At 33.9% G+C, this 21,604-nt stretch overlaps 1 protein-coding gene across 1 annotated transcript in view; it reads right to left on the bottom strand.

Moving 5' to 3' along the window:
• Window positions 1-12,271: 12,271 nt before the first annotated feature.
• Dhfr (dihydrofolate reductase) overlaps window positions 12,272-21,604 on the bottom strand; it is a 108,778-nt gene continuing 99,445 nt past the window's right edge. Inside the window, exon 6 of the mRNA XM_090381327.1 lies at window positions 12,272-12,982. Coding sequence (XP_090237453.1) covers window positions 12,904-12,982 — 79 coding nt within the window. The 3' untranslated portion in view covers window positions 12,272-12,903. The remainder of the gene's footprint in view (window positions 12,983-21,604) is intronic.

Raw genomic sequence — 21,604 nt, 5'->3', positions numbered from 1 at the left:
GACTGATATTAAATCCCCCTTCCCAAGAAAATAATAATAATAACAACAACAAAAATTATCTTTATTAAAATATGATGAAAAAACAAGTAAATTTATTTTTCAAATACTAAACACTTGAATGCATGCAGAATAATTGGACAGCACTATTTAACATGTGTGTAAATGAAGTTTTAATATCTGAAACAAAATGTTAATAAAATTTACTTAACAAAAACATATAATCAAATTTATGTAAACATTACAGTAATCAAAAACAGTAAATCTGAACTAAATATAAAAATATTTATGCAATTATTCATTTTATTTCAAATAATTATGGCCCATATATGTATATTTAAATGATATATATTATAATAGAAAGCTGAAATATAGCTAGCAGATGTAATGCATATTTTTACTTCACATGCCAGAAATGGATTGGAAAGTTGTAAAATTTCCCTTTCATCATACAAAATTCCTGACCTAAATTACGTGCAATGAAATGAAGATACTTAAAAAATTAATAACATTCCCAGATGGAATTATTCTTCGTTTATTTTTTTACAAACAATCTGTTAGCTAATTGTAATTAACCTTTACAATCCATCTGACACAACTACAGGGAAAAATGGTCTAATTTATTTTACTGAATCATAAGCACTACATCATGGTCCATATATTCTAAAATCATAAATATAATGCAGATATATTATTAGTATATATTTTAAGCAATCCAACTGACACAACTACAGGGGAAAATGGTCTATGCCTAGTGGCCCATGGCTGTGATGAGCTGCCAGGCATGCAGCCTATGTTATAAAGAAAAAAAAAAAAAAAAAAAAAAAACTAATTTATTATGATAATGAAACCAGATAACATCTTCCTGGTTTTATTATCAGGAGGATGTTATAAAAGCTGATTTCTTTCGTTTATTCAGTTATTATAATATATAAATTCTCCATTTAATTTTCTATTCATTTGTGTAATAGAAAAATCATTGAAGCATGTTTAAAAAAAAAAATTTTTTTTTACATCAACCTTTTCTTTACAATGGTTTCCACCAAAAAATAAATAAATAACTGGATAGAGAATACATTCACAACTCCCTGCCAAAAACAAAAAACTACTCTTCTATAACAAGAAACTGAAAATTGAAGATATAAACAAATACTTCCCACATGCAAATGTTCATACAAATAAGACAATATTTTCTTTCATCATCAAAGGAAAAAAGAAAAAAAAAAAAACCACAAGTTGTGATTTTCTATGTGAAAATCTGGTTTTGTTTCTTCAGTCATATTTGAACCTCATTGAGTGTACCACAATTAAAAGTTAAACATATTTAATTAAAAAGGAAGGAAGGAATAAACAGTATTAATTAAAGGAAAAACTTTTGAAAGCTGTGGGAAAAGAATTCTTTATAAAACCCTCTACATTTTCTGCATGTCTATATGATCATGCTCAAACCCAGTTCTTAACCCTGCAATCCTTAATGGTTTTATACTAATATATTCAATAAAGTATGCATAAATGGATGTAAAAATTACACAAAATCCAAGTAACTAGAAGGGTGAGGATAGTAGAAAAGGAAGTGTAGTAGATATGTGAAAGGTGAAAGAATATTAATATCCTAAAAGTTATAATGAATTATGAAAATTACAAAGCCAATAGAAGGTGGGTGAACTGTAAAGTAAAATGAGTACAGTGAAATACAAATAGAATAAAAATAATAAGATAAAAAATAAGTGGTACAGCTGTCATCAGATATGGGGGGGGGAACACATGTTTAAATAAAGGACGAATATAGGTAAGGCAAATGTGCAGAATCTGATGTCAGCTGAAGCAAATATTGATACCTGATCATGTATCAATATTTGCTTCAGCTGACATCAGATTATGCACATTTGCCTTACCTATATTCGACCTCTATCTAAATGTTTCTCCCCAATCTGATGACAGCTGTACCACTTGTTATTTTTTATCTTATTATTTTTATTCTATTTGTACTTTACTGTACTCATTTTACTTTACAGTTCACCCACCTTCTATTGGCTTTGTAATTCAGCCCATAATTTTCTTAATTCATCACAACTTTTAGGATATTAACATTCTTTCACCTTTTGCATATCTCTACACTTCCTTTTCTACTATCCTCACCCTTCTAGTTACTGGCACTTTGTGTAATTTTCACATCCATTTATGCATACTTTATTCAATATATTAATACAAACTTATATATAACTCTTGCATCCTTTAATGCTGCTCTGCACTTTTAGGTGCATCTGTCATACCTGACTTATTATCCTTTCATTAACTGAAACTATTTCATCAACTGAAAACCTTTTCCATCCACTACAACTTTTTAAATAATTACATTTAATATATATATATAATATGAAAAGTAAAGGGAGGGAAAGAACACACACACATAAAATTTACATGAAAAGGAAAGAGAAGAATGTGCACATATATACAAACTGGTACCACTTTTTTCTTCTTCTCTCTTGCTATAGTAAAGAGAGAAAAAAAATCTGCCCAAATCTAAGGGTATGAAAAACAAATAATGAGGCTTTATTGTAATATGTTTAATGATATATCATCACACATCATGATTTCAAGATATTCCTCCCATAAGCATTTGTTTAGTAGTAATTTTATTATTTTTTACTTTCTTATAATTATATTGTTAGAATTAGTAATTCTTATTCAACTTTAGTCCAATCTGAAATTACACTACAAATAAAAATTAACGTAATATATGACAGAAAATAAACTATAACTACTACCATATTTCTGAATGTGTAGTTCATTAAAATTTTATATTCTACTGTATTTCATATAAATAAAATAGCTCTCAAAAGTATACACATAAATATATTTACTTCAGTAGCAGATACATTTTATTATTTATTACTGGAGTTTAAAGTTGATATTTAAGTAAAATAAATATCACAGAACTTTTCTGAACAATTAAGTTCTTTTAAAATAACTTTTAGTAATATTCATTAGAACAAAATCTCAATACAAAAATAAGTAGACCCCACCCAAGAAGTTCACTATAACAGGATTTTTATCAACTGAAATGTTGCACTAAAATGGATTTTGTAAGTAATCTGAAATGTAAGTTTCATAATTAACAAATCTTTTAATTGTTCAGTATGAGTATATGTTCTACTTGAGACTATCTCACTTCTGGAGAAGTCAAACTTGTGCAGTATGAAATTATTTCTGGTTTACTATTAATTGCCTTGTGCTGCTTGTGGTAAGAGACTATCATTCTTGTTTGTTGAGTTCTAATAATAATAATAATATTACTAGTGGTTTTGTCAGATAGCTTGTATTTTTGAAGTAACTCCAGGTAACCATAAAATGCCTCTGTTCTACAAATATTAAAAGGAGAAAATAAACTTAACAGTGAATATTATGTGTGATGGTATATCATTAAACATATTGTAATATGTTTAATGATATACCATCACACATCATGATTTCAAGACATTCCTCCCTCCCATAATAAAAAGAGAACCAGCAACACAGAAAAGCAATCGTCTCCAGTGCCCTAATAAGAACTTGGCTGTTCTTTCTATAAATGTGTACCACTGATTTTCATCCATATAACTGTCAAATTGAGACTACTTGAAAATAACTTCATATTTGAAAAATCAAGGTTACATTGTTTTGCTATTTACTCCCACTGTAGTATCTTTCTTAATTTTAAATTAAGTTAATTTAGTTTGAATGTTAAAAATTTACTATATATCTTCTGAAATGACAAGATATCACTTCTATACCACTGCTCAAATATTTCTACCTCTTTATCAGAATTGAGGAACTGGCTTTTTTTAGTGACAAAACATAAAAATCCAATTTCCTCAAATGTGCTGACAAAGAGTTAAGAGTAAAAGAAAGGAAGAGAAGGGTATATGGAGGAGTCAAATGTTTATTTTGGAAGTTATGTTTGTTGTTTGGTTTTTAGGAGCATTAGCAACTAAGGCCATATGGCTCCGTAGATATGCAGTGGTCATTCCCTGACCTTTCCGCATCCTCCGTATTTGGTGGTCACGGGCTCGAACGCCGGTCTGATCAAAGAGCGTGTGCTACGCACTGCTGCTCCTGCCCACCTGGCTATGGAGGCACTGGAAGTTATATAATGCTTCAAAGGCACAGAGAGGAATATGAAATAATCTCCTCTAGATACATTTGTGGCTGAGACAGCAGTGTTCTAATTATACTGTTATTGCAATGATTAAAAATTACAACATTATAAAGGTTCCCAAAATTTTATTGCTTTGGATTTATGTTTAGTTACTGGATATAGACCAGCTACTATAAAAAAAAGTTTATCCCATTGACGGAGGCAAGTCACCTCCTAGGTGACCCTTGAAAATTACATTCCTACGTTAATAAGGGAATGTTATTTTCCATTAAACAATGATTAAAAATCTGAAAATATTTTTAACTCTCTAAATAGAGTCAACCTTTTACTGCAATAGTTCTTACATAATTTTCTCATGGTTTTTGTACAGAATTTGTGTGAGAACCTGTAACGTGACCAACCACCATCTTTAAAACTATTTGGCTCTTTGCTTGAAGAGTGGCATGGTACTGGAAAAACACCAGCACTGCATTTGTTTATAGTTTCAGGTTACTTGTTTTTTTTTTCCTCCCACTAATTCAATAAACATCTAGTCTTAAACTAGTTGTTTTCAAAGATTTATTGTTTTTAATATTCTCTCAAGGCAAATGCTACACTTCAGGAAACAAACAAGGTACATAGTTTCAAAATTAGTCACCAAATTAATTTGAAATAAACCCACCTTTTTTTTATTTTGTTTTCATCAGAATTATTATTTTTTTGTAAACAAAAGGTGTAAAACTCATAACTTGCTTTAAAATTTAATTAAAACTAAATGTACATACAATAAGTACTGCAATCCATTAAGAAAAGATGAAATATTAGCATTGTTCAAGCATAATTCAAGAAAACCCAAAACATTTTCCAGAAATTAAAGGGAATGGGCACTTGTCAGGCAACCTAATATTATTTTTGCTAAACTTTGGGTTGCCATTACTGCTGGATTAAAACAAAGCAAAGAAATGTATTGTAGAGGTTTGTATACACAATTTTCTTTTCTTTTAATCCAGCAGACAACACTGATAACTGCCTGAGGAATTATGTGCAAAATTTCATTTCACAGGCTCATCATTTCATGTTTTAAACTTCCTGCTATAGTTTCTATTATGACCTATCAAGTTATATGTATTACTTAACAGGTGTGACTATTAATTCTCCCTAATGGTCACAAACAGAGGCCATTAAATTAAACAAAAAAAAAATTATCTGTCACAGTGACATCAATGTCAATTTTAGTATTCCTTGATTATTAAAATGTCTTTCAATCTGCACCATTAATTGTTTTGTTAATGAAGACAATCAAATAAAATAATTATCATTAAATATAATGTATGCAATTATGATGAGCGCTAGCTCATGTAAACAAACCAAGCACCAATAACGAGAGATTTATTGTAACAAGTGCCACAACTGCTCTCACACCACACCCAAAAAGGGGGCGAGTTTGAACATGAACAAAAAAAAAAAAAGCTCCTGTCCAAAGCTTATTTTTAAAAAATAAGTTTACAATCTACCATGAACACACCTGGATTATTTACAGATGTGTTCATAATAGATTGAAAATGTAGAGTGACATTAAAAAGTGAACAATTTTGAATTATTTCTTGCTGATAAAAGGTAGCACCTAGGGAAAGAGCATTCCTAATTGTGACAGGGGCGACTCCACCCACTGGAGGATTAAGCAATACATATATACAGTAAACTCCCAGTTTTATGGACATTAATTCAACAGATGAAATAGAATGGCACCAGAGTAGTACTAATTTTAAATCATGTATGATCTTGGGGAAAGGGGGAGCTGTGATTTAACAGACATTCAGCAATAATGACCACCTCTTTTCTCCCCATTAGTCTGTAAAATTCAGTGTTACTGTACTTGATAATAACGTCCTATTTGATATAGTAGCATTAGCATATAAGCAAATATAGCAAAAAATATGTAAAACAAATAAAAAGATTTATAAGTCATCATAGTAATATGATGACTTATAAATGAAACTTCATTTAATAAGATGAGTACCACAACCCTGAAATGTCAATTAATGCATTAATTGCATTTCATGTGTTCATTAATAAAAAAAAATGGACAAATAGAACAAGCAATAACATGTTCACTTGAGACATTCTTAAGGCACTGCAAGAAAAAAAAATTAAATACAGTAGCATTGATCACCCATAATGTAAGGCTATCATGATGCTTTTGTATTGAACTACTAATAAATACTGCTCTTCTTAAGAAGTGTATTGTTACTTATTAGTAATAGGTGTCAGCTATTTTGTTGCTTTCTGGCACCTATCAATGTCTTGTTCAATTAAGGCAGTATTTTAATTGAACAAGATATTACTTGATCTGGGGAAAAAAAAATACACTATTACAGAATAACAAGAAATAATGCAGCATTTAATGCAATAAAAAGAATAATAGCCCTGCTAAGGTTACAATTAAATTTATAAATACAAATTGAGAACTCAAACAGTTGAATATATGATAACAATTTGTGAAAACAATTTAACAATTGTTAAAAAGGTATGAACAGTGATCAACGAAGAAAAAAAAAAAAAAAAATCTTTCTAGAGTACAGAAGAGAAACTGACCTTAAATTTTCTCATCAAGATATATACTATTATGTAAGCTTATCAATACTACTTATCATGTAAGCAGTATTAGAAACGTTCAATTTTTCAACAGGTCTGAAAAGCAGACAAATGCACAGCCAGTTTTGTTTTATTCAAAACTATTCTTTAGAAAAGTTGATCAAAATTCTGAACTGCTATGTATAAATTCAATTTTGTAGAGCAGAAGAGTTATATATCATATTGTATTAAACATCTTTCTATCTTCCTTGTTATTCATGCAATGAAGTGTCTTTTTGCTAGTAATTTATACCTTGCCCTTCAGAGCACACACACATCAGATATTGCTTGTTCTGACTATCAAAGCTTGACTATTAAATGCATAAAAATGCGGACCACTTTATCCACATTCCATTCTGAGGTAGATAAACAACTTGTGATCAAAATTATCAATATTAAATTAAATAGGGCTTTCTTCAATGTGAAGAATTCAGAAACTTTTTCAAAATTTTACATATTGTACATGAAATGTATGATTAACAATTAACCTTTCCTTCAAACTGCAGCCAGCTCCTCTTCTGTAAGATGGCCTCCTTTAATCTATTATCAGCATTTCCACAAACAACCAAAAAAGTGGAAGAAAACAACTAATGGATGACCAGTTCCACTTTTCTTCTAGTTTTGAAAATATACAGAGGAGATTTGCTACATTTTCCAGCAGACACTAAACTTCGCATACATGATAGTCCTCCAAAAGGATCTCAAAACCTTCCACAACTTTTAGATTTTTCTGAGAAATTTTAGGTTGGAAGGCAATGAACTTCTCAATTCAGTGCAGCCTCCACAGAGACAGGATATAATCACCAGCACAAGCACTGGGGTTAACTGTGTTAATTTTACAGTGTACGTACATACAGTATGTAAAGTGTAAAATATTTTGATGATTTTCACTGAAGAAGGGTCACAGAGGTTGCTACAAACTTATTAGTATACCAGTTTTTCAGCTTCAGTTGAATTCCATTAAACGTAGTATATGATGCAGCAAAGCACGTTAACTTAACATTTGCATATCTATGTACAAGTATGACCTATGCAAATCACATTAGGGAAAAAAGATATCAATAAATTAACCTTCAAACAGGTACGCTGGTGTATTGGTGGTAATACAAAAAAAAAAAAAAAAAAGTAACAATAACAATTAAAATATCTATTAAAGTGGCATCAATGCAAATTTGTTTTCCTCCAGTACGGTTCATTCAATTTAAAATGTGCCACTGCCACCTGCTCCTGTGAAAATTTCCATTAGTGTTCCTCTATTTTTTTTTTTAGATAAGAACACAATAATTACTAAAAAAAAAAAAAAGTGTGTGTGTGTGTCTACACACACACACACTGTCCTTATTATCTGATACCATGTCAGAATAAAGAACAAAATTAAGGTGTATTTTTGGCTATTTCTTGTCAAGGATTAAAACAGTAATATCTATTTATTACTAACAATCATCCATATAGAAAATTAATGCAACTTCGACACTGCTTTTTTCTTTTTTTTTTTTTTTTAACTCTGTAAACTTAATTTTAATACCAGCTTCAGAATTGGTAATGATTTTGTAGTCCATAATACAAATAATATAAATCTGAGAATGCACTACTCATTCAGATATATGATACCTGATGATCATAAAGTGTACTACAAACAATGACTTGAAGAGACTGTATTTTTAGTTATATTTGATGTAACTGGTTCTTGAAGTTGGGAAAGATGCCATCCTGCTTCTTCTTAGGATGCCTCAAACCCACCTCATTGCTTTTTTTTTTTTTTTTTTTTTTTTATATATGTGTGGATCTGAAACTTTTAGAATGTGAGAAAATTTAAAATGGACCTTTTTTTTATTTATTTATTTTTTTTATTAACCCCACTTCAAGTACTGGATAATAACTACTTGGCTGTAACGCTAGTCATATGTTGATCCCTATACTGTATATCCGTAAAACTCTATTCTTCAAAACCACTGGGTTTTGGAAAGCAATTTTGTTATATGCTGAGGTTTAATAACTATGTGGAAGAAATACATTGAAAATAAAAAAAAATAAAAAATCCTCAGAAAGTGAAAGATATAAATAACATGTAGCAGTACTATTAAAGTTGGTTATTTTTTAATCTCACTTTTGTAATTATACAAAAATTATATTACTGTTTGTTGTAATTATATACCTATAATTTATGCTTGATACTTTGTTTTGGAACTAAGAGATGTGACCAGCCTCACTCCCTTGCACTCTTTATGCACTATTTGTGTATATCCACAAAGTCTGATGTTTTTATACTGCTTTTTGCACAGTTTCTGTACAATTTTACTCTTAAATAAACTTTCTATCCAAACAAGCTCTCAATAGTTTAATATATCAAAAGAATTAATTTAAAATTCTTAGTGGCATTTCATATAATTCTAACCCAGAAAGAATTCTAAGATTAAAAAGGACTGGACAAAATTACAAATGTCAAAAGAAACCATGTATAGAAAGAATTCACTGCTGAAGACACAAAAATTAATTTTAATTCTTTACTTTATTCTGTTCAAACAATGACAAGTTGAAGGCTACAAAAATTTCTTTCATAACACACTACATGCAATAAAACTGAATGGTGACAAACTCACCCTATTCATCAAACTAACAAAGAAACTTTGTATAATTTTTTTCCCCCTGAAAATTGGTGTGGGGATGATAAAATATGATTTCCCACATCCAATTAAAACTGATATTAATTTTCCATATTAAAATCATGATATTAAAATTACAAATGAAATGAATTATAAAATAATGAATGATAACCAAAATGTAAAAGTATAATAAAAATTTTTCTTGGATATCCTTCCAACCAATTTTTGATATTGTTCAAAAATTTTATGGTTAAGAGGAGTTTGTTATATACTTCACAGAAGAGTCAATGCATAGCTATTGAAATTTTTACAATATTATCCCATATTGTAATACTTTAATATCTGTGTTTTAAGATGTTTTTTGCAAACTCAAGCCTTGTAGGATTGAACATGCTAAGATGCCATGGATGTCCTCAAAATTGCTACTATAAAAACTTCTACAGTTTCCCAGTGTAAAAATGTATGCAATAATTAGGTTTAAAATTAAGCTTACTGCAATACAGAGGTTTTGGATCTGTTATCATTCATCTATTCCATCTCTCTCTCTTTTTTTTTTTTTTTTTTTTTTTGGGGAAAGTTTTCCCTGTATCCATGTCTTACTCTGCAAAAATTTGAGTACTGATTTGTCTGCTGATCCCTTTCTTATATATCTATATATGCGATTTGTTTTTATGTTTGCTATTTGACTGCAGTTTTCCTAGTTGACAGTATCAAGAGATAGGTATATTTATTTATATAGGTATATATATATATATTTATATACCTATTTCAATAAATAGGTATATTTTGAAACAGTAAGCACTGGACTCGCCAAATGGATTCTTTTGGTTAGATGCCACTTTTGTTTGCATTTCTATTCCGATTTTTACACTGTGGTTGTATTGTTCTTTTAGCTTCTTGGTATGTAACATGTGTTCAACTTTGTATTTCTGTAGTCTCTTTTCTTTCTTCCACTCTTTGCATCCTTTTGAACAGGAGATATGCTCTTCTGAACAGTTGGGACAACTTGGATATTTTACTTCACAAACTTGTTGTAAACACTGGAGAGAGTTTTGAGTGGACAATTCAAGTATCTGTCTTTTACAATTATGACAGTTCGGGTACATTAAAGTTGAGATTATGTTTCTTGGCCGGATACCCCCATCCTCCTCTTTTTACTGTTATCCTTTTTACTTCAACACTTGATCTTACATTGAAGAGATCCTATTCCTTGATAACTCATTCAAAAGAAGTTATCATGGAATAGGATAACTCCTTTTGTTCAGGGTGGAATGAAGAGTAGCTGTTATTGAAATTTCTCCAAAGGTTTTTGATTTGTCTAGTATCTTTTCTACTAGTAAGTTACTTGATTTTAGTCATCCAACTGTTTTAGAGGGGAGCCAGCTGTTTTATGGAGTTTTTTTTTTTGAATCCAAAAAGGAGATAGCATTCCATGGTCTATGCATTCACAGAACAATTGCACAGTCCATCCCACTAAGAACAGTGGCACAAATAGAGAGTTATTCTGTCTTCTGTGGCTGGCTTTGTTGTAAGGTATTCACTTCATCACATTGACACTTGGGGCCTGAAATACTGAGAATACTTATATTTTGACAACTTTACTGGAACAAAATCAGTTCACAATATTTTTAGCTTGCTAACACTTTTAGGCACACCTGATTTTTGGAATTACAACTGTTGCATGGTAGAGTCAAAATAAGAATCAAGGTGGTAAAAAAACACTTGACTTGTTATTTGTGACTAATATGTTCTTCAGCCTTGTATACAATGTGTTTTTATATAGAGCAGATACTTTGTCAAGTTATCAAACATATCAGAACAATAAATGATGACAATGTCTTCCTACTAGTTCAAATGACTTTCAGTAGATATAACATCATTAACTTGCTCATATAGCTGGATGATATCCAGACACCACAACAGGTTGAACAAGTAGCTTCTATGCTTGGTTGCATACAGCACCAAAAGAATTAGTCAGAAATTATATCTGCTAGTACAGAATCCATGTGGTGTGAGTTAGTAGGTTTGTTTGTTTATTATTTGGTTTTTAGGAGCATTAGTAACTAAGGCCATATCTCCGGGATATGCGGTGGTCATTCCCTGACCTTTCCGCATCCTCCGTATTTGGTGGTGACAGGCTCGAACCCCGGTCTAATCAAGAAGCGTGTGCTACGCACTGCTGCTCCTTCCCACCTGGCTACGGAGGCGCCTGAGTTAGTAGGAAACAAAGGCATAATGAGAGAGTGTAAGTAATCTACACAGACCACAAGACTGTGAATAGAGGCTCTATGTGCAAATGGAATTCATAAGGAACAAAATTTAGTGTTCATGCAGTTAGTTACTGATCAAACAGTCATTAGTGGGAGGATGAAGAAAGATGTTGCAGTAGTTAAAAGCACAGGCTTTAATTTCAGAAAAGGAGACTGATACCTTTAAGGTGCTAATGCCATCTATTAGAATCATGGAATACACCTTTAAAGCAATAGTCACAGAAATCATAATGCATAAATAACAAAATAAATGCATAAAGTAAAGTGCAGCCATTATCAACCCACTGCAGGATGGAAGCCTCCTCAACAATTCATGCTGAGGGAAATGGACCATAATCTGCCACGCTGGTCCAGTGCAGGTTGGCAGATTGACCGTATTCAGCAGTCAGGGGCTTCAACCCCAGTCTACTCAAAGAGTGTGTGCTACTGCACTCCTGCTCCTGACCACTCGGCTACGGAGGCCGGCTCTGCACATATATACCATTAAAAAAAAATACAGGAACAAGAGGATGCTAAGATGGTTGAATCAAACAGAGCAAAAAAAGGTAGCCTGGGAAGTTACAGAAGCTTAAAAGAGGTATAATAACTTATAGCTAGTATAATAACTATATAATAAGTATAAGCTAGCTATAATAACTTATAGTTAAGGAGGCCAAAGCATTGGAAAATGAACAAAAGTGGCTTCTATGCTATCTCACTGGCTAAGAGAGAAAGAATGGGGAAAAGGAAGTTTTCATGCATGCAAATACAAAGAGAAAATGAACCAGATCCTTGTGTACTGGACATTAAAAATTCTCAGATAACCCAGCAGATGTTACTGAATTGAATAGTTACTTTGCATTGGTTTTTAGCAAGTGAGTTGTTGATTATTAGAACAAGTTGCCTCCACATGTAGTTTTGAGGCTGATATATTGAAGAGATTCAATAATCAACTGGATAGTTACCTACATAAGGAAGTGCATAATTAGTCTATTTTCTTATCTACTTTTTCTTTTTGGCTGGTGCAGCAAAAGCCTGTGGCTTCCTTGCACTAATACTAAAAGATCATCAATTCAGTAAAAGTATTAATTCTGCACAGTAATTATGGGATTTCATGTTTTGCAAGAACAATAAAAGTATTATCCGTAATTTGACTAAATATTAAACCCCACAAGATTCATGAGCTGTATTAAGTAAATTCTTAGTAAACCCCACAAGATTCATGTTCCATAAGATTCATGAGCTGTATTCTTAGAGTAAAGATATAAGTATGCAAATAAAAGAGTATAAACATGTCCTTTTCCTACATGTTTTTTTCATAAACTTTAAAGCTGTATGTGATGCCACACTCTTCTTGTAATTCTTCAGGAACATCTGGATCTCTTGAGAGGTTAAAAAAAAATGTAAAATTCTTATTAGTAATCAAAATCTAACAACTGAAGCAAGGTAAACAAAAGCAATATTAAACATTATAAAGCTTTTATATAAAAGCTATTCATTTGTCATAATACAAACAGCAGCACACTTTTTGAACATATATTATACACTTAGTAGTCATTCATCTAGTAACTAAGAGGTCTATTAAATTAATAGATTTTTTATTTTACATTAATACAGGCCTCAGGGGCCACACTTTTTCCACATTTGTTTCAGACTAGTTCTATAAAGTATAGTACAGTAGAGTCTTGTTAATACAAAGTTCAAGGGACCTAAATTTTCTTGTTTTGTAATAACAAAGTTTGCAGTGAAGAAGTAAACAAAAATAAATAAAATAAAATAAAAACAATAAAATATTAAAAACAAAAAACAATAAAAATAAGCCTTCTAAGAATAAATATTTTGTTTAGATTTTCTTTTATTTATAAGATAAACTGAGAGAAAAGAAACAATATAATTTAAATAATTAAAAATTTAGTATGTATATGTAATTAGTATCCCAAAACAGTAAAAGAATAATTAGTCTTAATATTAAAGGAAATAAACACATCAGTTAACTCTTTAATCTAATATAGTTGGAGAAGGTCGTTACATGTTGGTTTCCATGGAATATAGATTTCTATAATGACCATTCTTATACCATGTGAATATCAAGAACGGTTTATTTAGCTATTAACTGAATCACTATACATTAAGGTAACATTTTTGGAATGTTGCTAGACCCCATCCTCAGACTACACAGGCTGTTTTTTTAAGGACAGAAAGAAAAAGAATAAATCAAATTATATTATGTTAAAATTACATTACATATTATTTATTGCATTATACAATATCAGCTTTTACCTATTCTACTCTATTTAAATCATTTGAGATTAAAGTTAACCAGAATTTCTTCCCAATGTCCCAATTCTGACTGGCAAGAGGTGCTGTTAACAGTTTATTTGTACATGAGGTTTTCTAATTAATTATTGAATAGCAGGATTCCAAGTAGGAGATTCTGGATCCAGTTAATTTTTGGTGAATTGTAGCCTAGAAGTGGATAGACCATATGCTTATACTCAGATCCTCTATGGGTCATTGTGCTGCCTATTTCTGGTAGTGGTGGAGTTGGAATTAGGGTATTCTTCCAGTATTTGGAGCTTTCTTTCTTGTTTCTTCAAGTCTTCTTCTACTGCCTTTTTAAATATGTTGAAATATTGTTGGTTAAATTCAACGCTTTAATGACTAGTATTATTGAACTGACATATAACTGCATTAGAACACATGGCGGGCTGTGTCAGATTTTTTCATCCTCGCATATTGAAAGTCTATTTTGTAAACAGAGCCTTTTATTTCCTCTTTGTTTACACTTTGTCACCATAACTGCTAGATGTTTAATATAAGCAAACTTTGAATTACTTTAAAGATCCAAGCTCCAAAAAAAAAATTAGCTCAGATCCTTTAAAAGTGCACACTTTAAAACATTAACATAGACCAACAATTGCAACTGATGTTTTTCAGAATGTATTTAAGTTGTAGTTTCCACAACATGCTTTGTTTACATAAAACTAGATTAACAAATTGGTGCTCTTTCAAGAGAAGCGGAACCAGGTAGTCACGTACATTCTGGTAGAAGAGCACTAAAAGAACAACTGAACTATGATGCAAAAAATTATTTTGATATCATATACTTGGATTCCAGCAAAGCTTTGGATACTGTTGAACATAAAAGGCTGTTTTATAAACTGGAGCAGTATAGCATTAAAGACAATCAATGGACACTGCTCATCATGGACTAATGTTCATGGAAATACTGTTCAAAGTTTAGGCCTAAATGGATGTCAGATGGATTAATGAGGCTTGTGGCAGATAAGAAAAATGTATGGGATGCATATAAATTATCAGGCGACACAGAAGCCTATGGCACACATAGCATATGCCTTTAATCAAGTCACAAGGAGGTTAGGCAGATGAAGGCATATTACGAGAAATCTTGGGCAAAGAATGCAAAGAAAAAAAGCAAAGAGTTTGTTACTGATGTGAACTCTAGAAGGAAATGGATGAATCAAATTCAACAGCTTAACATAGATGGGTTGACTATGGATGATAATGCTTAGCTAGGTGATAAATTGAATAAGTAATTTGCATTTACATTCACACATGAGGAATTATTCAAGGAGAGGAATGCCAGAAGTTTATCAAACTCTAATAGAGAGCTAAGTGATTTTGTAATAACTGGAGGAGAAATTGTTGAAGTTAAACATAAGGAAGGCACCTGGGGTGGACGGGATCTATCCAGTTATATTAAAGGAGGCAGCAAAGGAAGTAAGAAAACCCTTAGCCATAATTAGGAGAGCTTCCTTGGACTCAGGGGAGGTCCCCATGGACTGGAAGTGCACATATGTATCACCAATTCACAAAGGGGGTTCAAAAGGTGACACAAGTAACTATAGATCTGTTAGTTTAACTTGTGTGCCAGGGAAAATAATGGAGTCACTGGTTAAAGTAGCATTGCAGGATCATCTAGACAAGGCTACAGTAATAGTTAAGACACAGCATGGGTTTGTTAAAGAGGTCCTGTCTGACCAATTTGATTGGATACTATTATGGGTTCACAAAGGAACTGGATGCAAAAAATAATTTTGATATCATATACTTTGATTTCAGGAAAGCTTTTGATACTGTTGCACATTTAAGACTTCTGTACAAATTGGAGCAGTAGGCATTAAGGATAAGTTGCTACAATGGATAAAGGAATGGTTGAATGGGAGGGGACAGAGAGTGGTAATAAATGGACACTGCTCTTCATGGATGAATGTTATTAGTGGAGTTCCCCACTGTTCGGTGATGGACACATTGTTCTTTTGCGTATTCATCAATGATATTGATGAAGGTATATATCAGGCCTAATGTCCAAGTTCGCAGATGATACAAAGGTTAGCAGGGATGTTAATGACAGTATGCTACTCCAACTAGATCGAGATAAGTTGGGCAAATGGGCTGAGAAGTGGTAACTGAAGTTTAGCATTGACAAATGCAAAGTACTGCATATGGGTAACAATAACTCAAGAGAAACGTACCAACTGTGTGGTACTACACTCAGGGAAGAAGAAAATGAAAAAGACCTGGGGGTAATTGTGCAGTCAGATATGAATTTCACTGAGCAGTGCAGATGGGCTGCCAGGGCAGGTCATGGAGTCTTGTCAATGATATATAGGAATTTTGCTAGCAGGGACAGGGAGGTGATTATCCTGTTGTACAAGGCAATGGTCAGGCTACAGGTCTGGAGTACTGTGTACAGGTCTGGAGGTCTCATTTTAGGAAGGATGTAGAGTTGCTAGAATGAGTACAAAGAAGGGCAACAAGATGGGTGAAAGGAAGAAAGGGGTGCTCTTACCAGGAAAGGCTTAAGTTCTGAAAATTGCAGTGCCTGGAGAATAGGCACATGCAAGTTAATCTGATTGAGATGTATAAGGCCTTGAATGAGTTGAGCTAGCTGAATGCTGATGGGTTTCTTCCTCTTGCTCAGATTAAGAACCCGAGGGGACACAGATTCAAATTGAAGAAAGACAGTTGTAGAATAGATGTGCGGAAATTTGCCTTTAGCCAGCAGGTAGCTGATTGGTGGACCAGTACTGTGAATCGACCTTTACAGGTGAAAGAGTAATAAAATTAACAATACTGAAATTACAGATGATTGTATATTGAAAAAAAAAAAAAAAAAAAAAAAAAAAAAACCACTTTTCTAATGCAAGTAAAGGCTACTGGATTTGATGGCATATACCCAGTAATCAGACTGTTAGATAAGAAGAGAAACACATGGATTAGGCAGCAAACTCAAGTAAAGGACATTCTTATCAAAACTAAAGAACTAAAATGGTCTTGGGCAGGATACATAGCTCGAAGACATGATGACAGATGGACTAAGAAAATAACAGAATGGTACCCAAGAGGAGCTAGAAGAAAACCTGGAAGACAAGCTATCGAGGCAATGTTAGGTGGGTCGGAAAACTGCTAGATTGGGGGGATACAAGGACTAATAGATTAACAGTAGCCACTGGCAGAGGTGAAAGTGATTCTTGCACTGCTTCTATTGGAATGAGCCGCAGCCTGGAAAATAAGATGCAGGATATTTCAGAGACTGCTGGGAATCATTGGGGTACAAGTAAACACATGGGTTGTGTTAGGGTAGCTAAGAAAAAGAACAGGTGCATGTATACTTGTGTGTACACCAATGCTAGGAGTTTAGTAAATAAATTTGATGAATTTGAGGTATTGCTCAAAACATCAAAGGCAGATATTGTGGGGATTTCAGAGACGTGGTGTCACACAGATATAAGAAATGCAGAACTGGAATTTGGGGAGTACAATGTGTACAGAAAGGATAGACAGGATAGGAAGGGAGGAGGGGTTATGCTATTAATTAAGAAACACATAAAATCCAAGGAAGTGAAGCCAGTCGACATCGCTGGACAGTGCAGTGTCGAGTCAGTTTGGTGTGACATAAGCATTGGGAGATCAAAATTGAGAGTAGGAGTGTGCTATAGGCCTAATGACTCTGATGAGTATAATAAGAAACTGTTCGGAGAAATAGAGTGGGCCAGTAAATCAGAGAGTCTTATAATGGGGGATTTTAATTTCCCAGATATTGACTGGAATTTGGGGGCTGGTCACTCACACAGTAGCAAGGCTTTTGTGGATTTATTGGATGATTGTTTTCTACATCAGCATGTTCGGGAGGCAACTAGAGGGAGTAATACTCTTGATTTGATTATCAGTAGTGATTCTTCATGCATTCAGAATCTGCAGATAAATGAACCACTTGGTGGCAGTGATCACAGTGTGCTGAAGTGGGAGTTACTCAAAGAGGTAACTACCATTAGGGGTAAAGGGAAGGGGTATTGCTTTCGTAAAGGCGACTACAATGGACTGAGACAGTATTTAAATTCTATACAGTGGGATCAACTGATGATATTGCCAACAGCAAATTCAAAATGGGAAGCATTCAAAGAACTTATCGTGGAAGCTACTAGGCTTTACATACCAACTAAGAAATATTGTTCAAGGTTTAGGCCTAAATGGTTGTCAGATGAACTAATGAGGCATATGGCAGAGAAGAAAAATGCATGGGATACATACAAATTAACACGTGACACGGATGCCTATGATAGATACAAGTTGATCTGTAACCAAGTTACAAAGGAGGTTAGGCAGGCGAAGGCAGATTACGAGAGATCCTTGGCAAGGGATGCGAAGAAAAACAGCAAAGAGTTCTTTACTTATGTAAACTCTAGAAGGAAGGGGATGAATCAGATTGGTCCACTTGAGATCGATGGGTCAACTGTTGATGACCCTGCTCGGGTAGCTAACAAACTAAATGAATATTTTGCATCGACATTCACACATGAGGAGTTATTCAGCGAGGGGAATGCCAGAGGTGTATTCAACTCTAGCAGTAAGCTAGAGAATCTTGTAATAACTGAGAGCAAAGTGGAGGAGAAATTGTTGAAGATAAACACAAGAAAGGCACCTGGGGTGGATGGGATCTATCCAGTTATATTAAAGGAGGCAGCAAAGGAGGTAAGCAAACCCTTAGCCATAATTATGAGAGCTTCCTTGGACTCAGGGGAGGTACCCATTGACTGGAGATGTGCAAATGTGACCCCAATTCACAAAGGGGGATCAAAGGCTGACACAAGTAATTATAGACCTGTGAGTTTAACTTCTGTTCCCGGAAAATTAATGGAGGCACTGGTGAAAGAAGCACTGCAGGATCATCTAGACAAGACTTCAGTTATAGCTAGGACACAGCATGGTTTTGTTAAGGGGAAGTCTTGCCTGACCAATTTGATTGGATACTATGATGCAGTCACAAAAGAACTGGATGCAGGGAATAACTTTGATATTATATACTTGGATCTTAGAAAGGCTTTTGATACTGTTGCACATGGAAGACTGCTGCACAAATTGGAGCAGTGTGGCATTGGAGGCAAGTTGCTGCTATGGATAAAGGGGTGGTTGAGGGGGAGAAGACAGAGAGTGGTAATCAATGGACACTGCTCATCGTGGACTAATGTTATTAGTGGAGTCCCTCAGGGTTCAGTATTGGGGCCTTTATTGTTTTCTGTATTTATAAATGATATTGATGATGGTATATCAGGCTTAATGTCCAAGTTTGCAGACGATACAAAGGTTGGCAGGGTTGTCAAGGACACTACTGACACTATGCTGCTGCAACAGGATTTGGAAAGGTTGAGCAGATGGGCTTCGAGGTGGCAAATGAAGTTTAACATTGACAAATGTAAAGTACTACATATGGGAAACAGCAACCCCAGAGCAACGTATCAACTCTGTGGTACTACACTGACAGTGGTAGAGAATGAAAGGGACCTGGGGGTGGTGGTGCAGGCAGATATGAAGTTCTCTGAGCAGTGCAGACGAGCTGCAAGAGTAGCTCATGGTGTATTGTCAATGATATATAGAAATTTTTCTAGCAGGGATAAGGAGGTGATTATTCCCTTGTATAAGGCAATGGTCAGGCCACACCTAGAGTACTGTATACAGGCCTGGAGGCCTCATTTCAGGAAGGATGTAGAGCTGCTGGAACGAGTACAGAGAAGGGCAACTAGATTGGTGAATGGGACAAAGGGGTTCTCTTATGAAGAAAGGCTTAAGTTTTGCAAATTACAGTGTCTGGAAACTAGGCACCAGCGGGGTGATCTGATAGAGGTGTACAAAGCCTTGAATGGTTTGAGCATGCTCAATGCTGATGGGATTCTTCCTCTAGCTCAGAAAAATCACCTGAGAGGGCATAAATTCAAATTGAGGAAAGACAGATGTAGGATAGATGTGCGGAAATTTGCCTTTAGCCAGCGGGTGGTTGGTGGGTGGAACAGACTTCCATCCCTTGTCGTGGAAGTTGATAGCCTAAATAAGTTTAAGGCTCAGCTGGACAGGTATTTCGAACGAACAGAGGGGTGAAGTGGAAGTGGTTATTTTTATTTATTTATGTTACTTTTTTTTTTTTTTTTTTTTTTTTTGGCTGATGCTGCATAAGCTTGCTTTCTTGCATCAAATGCCTCTACTAATGCTAATGCTAATGCTAATACAACAACGGGGATGGACAGATGAAATTCATGAGTTTGTGGGTAGTAAATGGATGGCCATTGCACAAAAGAGAAGGAATTGGAAAGTTGCTGTAGAGGCCTTCATCCTACAGTGAATTGAAAATGGCCAACGATGATGATGATGACCCAATAATTTTGAAGGAGGTAATGAAAAAGTGAACTGAACCATAAAGGTTAGTTATGAGGGAATCACTGGACTTCAAAAAAATTCCTTTAGACTGGAGAAGATGCCAACATATTTGGGGAGTACAATATGTACAGAAAGGATGGACAGGATGGGAAGGGAGGAGGGGTTATGCTGTTAGTTAAGAAACAAAATCTAAGGAAGTGCATCCAATTGACATAGATGGACAATGCAATGTAGAGTCAGTTTGGTGTGACATAAGCACTTGGAAAGCAAAAATGAGGGTAGGAGTTTGTTATAGGCCAAATGACTCTGATGAGTATAATGAACAATTATACAGAGAAATAGAGTGGGCCAGTAAATCAGTGTCTTATAATGGGGGATTTTAATTTCCAAGACATTGACCGGAACTTGTGGATTGGTCACTCGCACACTAGCTAGGATTCTGTGGATTTATTGGATTTCTACGGTAGCATGTTAGAAAGGCAACCAGAGGGAGTAACATTCTTGATCTGATTATTAGCAGATCAAGCATTAAGAATTTACAGATAAATTCTTATCTGTAATGATATGGGATTTAATTAAAGATTTAACTACCATCAGGGATAAAGGAAAGGGTTTTTGCTTTCGTAAAGGTGACTACAGTGGGACCAACTGATGTTACCAACAGCAAATTCTAAATGGGAAGCATGCAAGGAAGTAATCTTGGAAGCTACTAGGCTTTTGGTTACAACTAAGAAATACTGTACTAGGTGTAGGCCCAAATGGATGTCAGATGAACTAATGAGACTTGTGGCAGAGATGAAAAATGCATGGGATGCATATAAATTATTAGGTGACACAGAAGTCTATGGTGGATATAAGCTAGTCTGTAATCAAGTCACAAAGGAGGTTAAGCAAGAGAAGGCAGATAATGAGAAATCTTTGGAAAAGGATGCAAAGAAAATCAGCAAAGATTTCTTTACTTATATAAACTATAAAAGGAAGGGGATGAATCAGATTGGTCCACTTGATATCAATGGTTTGACTGTAGCCAGTCAAACTGTTTGACAAATGGTTTGACTGTAGCCAGCCAGTTCCAAAAAAGGGTGACAAATCCCTCCCATCCAATTATCGTCCCATTGCAATTACTTCTACTCTTTCTAAAGTAATGGAGAAATCAATTAACCGCCAACTCTTAAACTACCTAGAAACCTTCCATCTGATCAACGATCGCCAGTACAGATTCCGTCAGTGTTGATCCACTGGTGATATTCTGGCTTATGTTACCCATTTATGGACTAATTCAATGGAAAGGTTCAGTGAAACACAAGTAGTTGCTCTTGACATCTCAAAGG

The sequence above is a fragment of the Mastigoproctus giganteus genome, chromosome 9 (assembly GCF_048544385.1).
Source record: "Mastigoproctus giganteus isolate SK-2022 chromosome 9, ASM4854438v1, whole genome shotgun sequence".
Taxonomy (NCBI): domain Eukaryota; kingdom Metazoa; phylum Arthropoda; class Arachnida; order Uropygi; family Thelyphonidae; genus Mastigoproctus; species Mastigoproctus giganteus.
Note: the sequence above shows the minus strand (reverse complement) of the source record. Positions and strands in the feature narration are given on the sequence as shown.